The 7,223-nt window shown below is 43.3% G+C and overlaps 1 protein-coding gene across 1 annotated transcript; it reads left to right on the forward strand.

The window, feature by feature from the left end:
* The first annotated feature begins 730 nt into the window (after positions 1-730).
* Positions 731-4,161, forward strand: LOC119353073 (lipoamide acyltransferase component of branched-chain alpha-keto acid dehydrogenase complex, mitochondrial-like). The gene is made up of 7 exons (XM_037619654.1): positions 731-1,277; positions 1,608-1,733; positions 1,911-2,293; positions 2,384-2,631; positions 3,101-3,189; positions 3,468-3,695; positions 3,787-4,161. Exons 1-7 carry the CDS (start codon positions 930-932, stop codon positions 3,898-3,900), a joined length of 1,536 nt encoding a protein of 511 aa, XP_037475551.1. The 5' UTR covers positions 731-929; the 3' UTR covers positions 3,901-4,161.
* The last annotated feature ends 3,062 nt before the right edge of the window (positions 4,162-7,223 follow it).

The raw sequence follows: 7,223 nt of genomic DNA on the forward strand, positions 1-7,223 counted from the left end.
CCTGTACTTAGCCACGCCGCTGTAGCCCTGCGCCTGACAGCCTCTGACTGGTCGTTCACGGTGCGGAAGCCGATGGTATGGCGATAGCGGAGGAGGGACTTGTCGCCGGGGGGCAGAACTCTTCTAGGGTAATCTTGGCATTGACATTGTTAGTGGTGCCAGAGGACTCTTCCTCAAGTGTGATGTGTCTTGTCAGTGAGAGTCTTGACAAAGACACGCATACCACCATGTTGCCACTGGCACTGTGAAAGTATGGATTCCTTGTGGATATTGTAGCCAGCAAGGGTGCGATCATCCTTGACCTGCGTGCCGGCAGCGAGGCAATCACCACTTCCTTTGAGGTAGGCTTCGGGGCTGTTTGGTTCTAGCACTAGCATTGCCACACTTTGCCACACATTTTTGCCAAACTTGCCTAAGGTTAGTTTATCAAAATGAGAGCCATAAGTTGGCAAGTCTAAGGGAATCTTGCCACACTTTTTGTGTGTATGTCATGTGGGGCCCAAGTGTGGCGTGCCTAAGGTGTGGCTTGAACCAAACACTCACCTAAGTTGGTCAAAGTTGCCTAAGCTTAGGCGTGGCAATCTTTGGCAAAGTTAGTCACAACCAAACAGCCCCTTCCTCTGTCTTGAATCTTGACGAAGATCTCCATACCAAACCCCGAGCCAACCCCGAGCCAAACCAGCTGCCACCCCCACACCAGTCCCGTATCACTTTGTCGTGAAGATGAGATCAACAGCTCAGCGCTCATGTAGCAGACAGACGGAGCTGGCACTGGCAGTTGCACTGCCCCGCACTCCTCTTCCTCCTCCGCTCGCTTGCTACTCTCCAAGTATCCATCCATTCCATCAATGGTCGCAAGCCCCCACGCAGCAGCAGCACCGCTTCCATCTCCGCACTCAGCCCGCCGGTAGCCCTCCTCCCGCAGACACATGGCCTGGAGGCGGCTCGCCTCCCGCTCCCGTCGCTGCCCCACCATCCCCGCCGCCCCGCGGCCCGCGGCGCCGCGTCCGCGTCCGCCGGCGGGACCCGCCGCGGCCACGCCGCCGCTGCGCCGCCTCCTCCTCCCCCTCTCCCCGCCCGGCTTCGCAGCCGCCGCAGCCTCCTCGCCCGCGCGGCTGCTCCACGCCGCTGCGGTGCGCGGGGGGAGCAGGTGGCTCGCGAGCGACGCCTCCGCCTCCGCGGCGAGGGGGCCCTCCGCCGAGCTGGTGGAGGTGCCCCTGGCGCAGACGGGGGAGGGGATCGCCGAGTGCGAGCTGCTGCGCTGGTTCGTCAGCGAGGTGAGCCTCATCTACGCCGCCCCCTTCCTTTGTCACTGCCTGCTTCCACTTCGAACTCTGCTTCGGGAAATGTTTTGGGGCAATTCTGCTGTCAGTTGCGATGCACACTAGCAATTTGAGCATGATGAGGTTCGATTGCTTGTTGGTGGCCCGATTGGGATGCCGTTTGCTTTGCCTATAATCTGAAATTCTGAACTAGTATAAGATATTGCTCCTGCCTATAATCTGAAGAATGTGCTGCTCGATTCGAACTCAATCTTGTCTGTTTTGTGTTTATGTATTTATTTTCATCTCAATTTGGGGTTGTTCTTTGACTTGCTCATTTGGCAGGGCGACCACGTAGATGAATTCCAGCAGCTCTGTGAGGTACAGAGCGACAAAGCGACCATAGAAATTACAAGCCGTTTCAAGGGAACAGTACATGAGATTCAGTTTGCCCCCGGTGACATAGTAAAGGTAGCTTTGGATGATTACTAGTTATAAATGTCCCCTTTTCTTGTTGTTGCTGGTATTCCTTTTTTTTTAATTAGACCTTGGAATGCTAACATTATTATTCCTCTGGGAATCCTTTCAGTCTGAATAGATATATTTGACTGTCTCCTTCATTTTCTGAAGTCAATGTGTGCTTCTTAGGTTGGCGAAACTTTACTTAAGATGATTGTCAACGGCAGTCAAGTTGTACCTCATGATAGCCTAGCTTCATCCCCTGACATTCCTCTTGGAGTGGATACTTCTGCAAGTCCTTTAAGTGAAGGCAATGCTCCTCGTGGGTCTCTCTCCACGCCAGCCGTCAGGCATCTAGTGAAGCAGTATGGGCTCAACATCGATGATATTAAGGGTACAGGAAGAGATGGTAGAGTGTTGAAAGAGGATGTTCTGAATTACGCTGCTAGCAAGGGTCTTCTCCAGGAGCCGCCGTCAGCTTTGGAAGAGAATGTTGGTCAAGTTGAGTTACCGGAGGGAGGAAAATCACTACTTGATTCACATTTTTATGAAGATAAGAGAATTCCTCTCAGGTATTACAACATTTCTTGATAACCTACTTTGATATGGTTGGCCATATACATAACCACTGCAGTCCATTATGGGCACATGTCTTTCTTCAGGGGATACCAGAGAGCAATGGTGAAATCAATGAGCCTGGCTGCAAAAGTACCACATTTTCATTATCTGGAGGAAATAAACTGTGATGCTCTTGTACAACTTAAGGCATCATTTCAGAAGGAGAATAAAGATCATGATGTGAAGCACACCTTCCTTCCATTCCTCATAAAATCTCTTTCTGTGGCACTGAGTAAATATCCATTGTTAAACAGCTCTTTCATTGAAGAAACAAATGAAGTTACTCTCAAAGGTATGCAATCGCTGAGTTCCCACTCCTGTCGTCATATCCTGGAAAATGATCTTAAAACAATTCAGGGCGGTCACTCAGGGGTAGGAGTTTGGAAGCAGAGGATATATCGTATCCTTGGCGCTTTTTGTGCGTGCCTACAAGTAAACCAGGAAATTCCACCTGTCAAACCGTGTAGCTCTCCTTATCAACCAACCTTTAAAATGCACCGCTTCTGTTGGTCTGGATTGTCTCCAATTACCGTGTCTTGTAGGCTAGATTTCGTTTTATTTGTTTGCTAATTTGCAATAAGCAAAAAAAATCTCCACAAAAAGAAGTTTTCAATAAGATAGGAAACGTGATTTCTAAATAATACTGTTAGATTTTTCTTCTTCCAAAGTGCGCCATATAAAGACATTTATGTGATTATTTCTCTACAAACTACCTTTTGTGCTGAAGGTATCATGACATTGGTTTGTTATTTGTGTATTAGGATTCCATAACATCGGAGTAGCTATGGCTACAGAACAGGGATTAGTGGTGCCAAGCATCAAGAAAGTCCAGTCACTTTCTATATTGGAGGTCAGCAGCAATTCTTTTCTCCCTTAATTCATGATAAATTTGTATGCTAAAAAGTAATAAAGTATTCAGATGACAACCTAGACAAATATCAGAAAGATTTGCAGTTAGGCCCCTGAATATTTCCATAAACGATTGACTATAAACCTGTAGTTCATTTTTTTTGCGGGAAATAACTTGTATTACTCATGTAAACCTGTAGTCCATTCAATCACATCTTCATTTGGACATAGTTCCTTTTGTGGCTTGCCTGCCCAATGTTTTTTCCATGATTACACCAGATCACAAAGGAATTGTCAAGATTACATGAGATGGCACTGCAAAACAGACTAAGCACCAACGATATCACTGGTGGAACCATAACACTGAGCAACATAGGCGCCATCGGTGGCAAGTTTGGCTCTCCTGTTCTCAACCTGCCTGAAGTTGCGATCATTGCGCTCGGCCGCATTCAGAAGCTCCCTCGCTTTGATGATGAAGAAAACGTTTACCCGTCCTCGATAATCAATGTAAGATCATTGCCGTACATACATACCTAGCGCTGGGCTTACATTGCTTTGCACTTGCACTTACTCGGACATCCTGTTGTATGCCATGCAGGTGACCGTTGGAGCCGACCATAGAGTCGTCGACGGTGCCACAGTTGCAAGGTTTTGCAACGAGTGGAAAAGCCTGGTCGAAAAGCCAGAGCTGCTCCTGCTGCACATGCGATGATCCAGTAAGTTACCTGGATGCAGAGGGCCGCTCGGTCGAATTCGAAAGATGCTGAAATTCAGGCACTCTGCCATCTGAAGTTCAGATGCAAACGTATGGAAAGCCAGGTTGGTAGATAGGGCCATAAGGAGTCAATCAACTCAAGTATATGTAACTAATAATTGATTGACGTGACATGTTTTATGCAAACTATGTGATCACCCTGTGAATATTTGTATATTACATTGGAAATAAAGCTATAGAAGCAAAATTCATGTGGAAGTGTCAAAAGTAAATGTGGGAGCCAAAGTGTCGTTCTAGTCCCCGAGCTCATATACACCTGCAATGAACAAAAAAATAGGAAAACAAAATCATAATATTTCGAATTTTTTGCAACAAACATTGCTTTGTTTTCTGCCTGCGTATAATTTTGTGATAGTATGGCATTCATGAATGTGTGGGAAAATAATCAGTGCTCCAAACTGCTTTTAAAAAAAGTATTTTTGGAGGCTTAATTTTTTTTTTTGATAAGGCTTCCACGAATGTCATATACACTTTGTAACATTCATCCATGTTTATAGAAAATATTTTTTATTTTGTTTACTACTCCCTTCGTCCCTAATTACTTGTCGCGGACATGGATACAAATATATGTATCTAGAACTAAAAATGTGTATAGATACATCCATTTATGGGACAATTAATTCCGGACTGAGGGTGTACCTTTTTATATTTTATTGTTCATCCAGTTGCATCTACACCTGTGAACAGAAATTCCATGCCTAGGAGTATACCTGGCCATCCCTCGGGCCGGGCCTAACCAAACCCGATGTAGAAAACCCAGGCCCAGGCTGGGCGTCGGGCCTAGAAATCAGGCCCAAGCCTAGCCCGTTAGTGTAAAAGCCCATCAGGCCTCGGGCTGGGCCTTTTCATTAAATCATAAATATGGAGGGCCTGGGCCCGGCTCGGGCTTCAGGCTCAAATTCAAGGCTGAGGCCCGGCCTGTGAGCACTATCGTGCCGGGCCGGGTCGGGTCGGGCTGCCCATGGCCAGGTATACCTGGGAGTAGATTTTTCCTCTCTTTTTTTTTTTGAGGACCGGGAGTGGATTTTGTTAGTTGAGTAAGGTTGGATACAGTTGGACCGGGCTTAATTGGAGATGAACGTCAATAAAACGTCAAAATTGGATACATTTTTGGACCTCGAAATTGGATAGCTCAATATCCATTGGATTGTTGCCTCTTGTACAGTGCATTGTGGGCGCATCTTTGTCTCACTGTATGCGAGACGAAAGAATCTACCACCCTACATGGCCTGGCCCATCACCGGAGGAGCGCTGGCTTCCTATCACAGTATTTTTTTTCCTTTTCTGTTTTATTACTTTTATGTATCTTTATGAAATCGAACCATATTTTCTAAAAAAGATCAAAAATGTTCATCGCACATTTAAAAAAAGTGATATAGTATAAAATAATGTTGATAGCATTCAAAGACGTTTGTGATACTTCAAAATTGTTAACACGTTTGATAAAAATGTTTGTGACATTTTTTAAAATTTTATACAATGTAAAACAATGTTAAAATAATTCATAAAAAATGTCTAGTAAAACGTCAGTGCGTTGCTACGGGCTACAATGCTTACAAATGAATCAAACAAATGATAAAGGTCGTCTCCGAGGCCAAAGCTCATTTCTTCCTCGTATGTCCGAGCGTGTTCAAACATCAAACGGGTGCTTAGATTTTCAATACATAGAGAGAAAACTTGATATTATTTGGATATATAAAAGCATATGTCCCTCTCTCATAATAATTTTCAGTAGCATCATGAATGAATTCAACAATATAACTTTCACAGAAAGCATTCCTTTCATGATCTACAAGCATAGAAATTTTTGTACTCTCCACATAAGCAAGTTTACTCTCATTCATAATAGTGGAAGCAAACTCAACAAAATAACTATCATGTGAGACATAATCCAATTAAAAATTAAAATCAAGATGACAAGTTTAATGGTAATCATTATTTTTATAGCACACATGTCATCACAATAATGATCATAGCAACTTTATTCTCATAATCAATTGAAACCTCTTCCGAAATAGTGGATTCATCACTAAATAAAGTCATGACCTCTCCAAATCCACTTTTATCAAAATTGTGAAAAGATTCAACACCCTCCAAAATAGTGGGATCATTACTTCCTAAAGTTGACACTCTTCTAAACCCACTTTTATCAATATAATCATCATAAATAGGAGGCATGCTTTCATTATAATAAATTTTCTCATCAAAATTTGGGGGACTAAAAATATCATCTTCATCAAACATAGCATCCCCAAACTTATGGCTTTGCATATCATTAGCAACATGGATATTCAAAGAATTCATACTAACAACATCGCAATCATGCTCATCATTCAAAGATTTAGTGCTAAATATTTTATTGACTTCTTCTTCTAACACTTTGGCACAATTTTCTGATCCATCGTTTTCAAGCAAGACATTATAAAGATGAATTAAATGTGGCAACCTCAATTCCCTTTTTCTATAGTTTTCTTTTTTAACCAAACTAGTGATAAAACAAGGAACTAACAGATTCAATTGCAAGATCTAAAGATATATATACCTTCAAGCACTCACCTTCCCGGCAACGGCGCCAGAAAAGAGCTTGATGTCTACTACACAACATTTCTTCTTGTAGACTCGTATTGGGCCTCCAAGCGTAGAGTTTTATAGGACAATAGCAAATTTTCCTCAAGTGGATGACCTAAGGTTTATCAATGCGTGAGAGGCATAGGTTGAAGATGGTCTCTCTCAACCAACCCCGCAACCAAATACAAGAAATCTCTTGTGTCCCCAACACACCCAATACAATGACAAATTGTATAGGTGCACTAGTTCAGCGAAGAGATGGTGATACAAGTGTAGTATGGATAATAGATATAGGTTTTTATAATCTAAAAATAAAAAACAGTAAGGTAACAAGTGATAAAGCGGAGCACAAACGGTATTGCAATGCTTGAAAACAAGGCCTAGAATTCATACTTTCACTAGTGCAAGTTCTCTCAACAATGATAACATAATTGAATCATATAACAATCCCTCAACGTGCAACCAAGAATCACTTCAAAGTTTCTATCAGAGAACGTAGGATGCAAACGTGCATCAACCCCTATGCATAGATTACCCCAATGTCACCTCGGGAATCCGCGAGTTGAGTGCCAAAACATACATCAAGTGAATCAATAGGACATCTCATTGTCACCACAGATATCCCATCGCAAGACATGCATCAAGTGTTCTCAAATCCAATACTCAATCCAACATAACAAACCGCAAAGAGC

This window comes from Triticum dicoccoides, chromosome 2A (assembly GCF_002162155.2).
Source record: "Triticum dicoccoides isolate Atlit2015 ecotype Zavitan chromosome 2A, WEW_v2.0, whole genome shotgun sequence".
Taxonomy (NCBI): Eukaryota; Viridiplantae; Streptophyta; class Magnoliopsida; order Poales; family Poaceae; genus Triticum; species Triticum dicoccoides.

Coding starts and splice junctions, on each gene's coding strand:
- LOC119353073 (XM_037619654.1), top strand. CDS start 930: ATGGCCTGGAGGCGGCTCGCCTCCCGCTCCCGTCGCTGCCCCACCATC. Junction 3,190..3,467: donor AGTCACTTTCTATATTGGAG/GTCAGCAGCAAT, acceptor TGATTACACCAG/ATCACAAAGGAATTGTCAAG. Junction 3,696..3,786: donor ACCCGTCCTCGATAATCAAT/GTAAGATCATTG, acceptor TATGCCATGCAG/GTGACCGTTGGAGCCGACCA.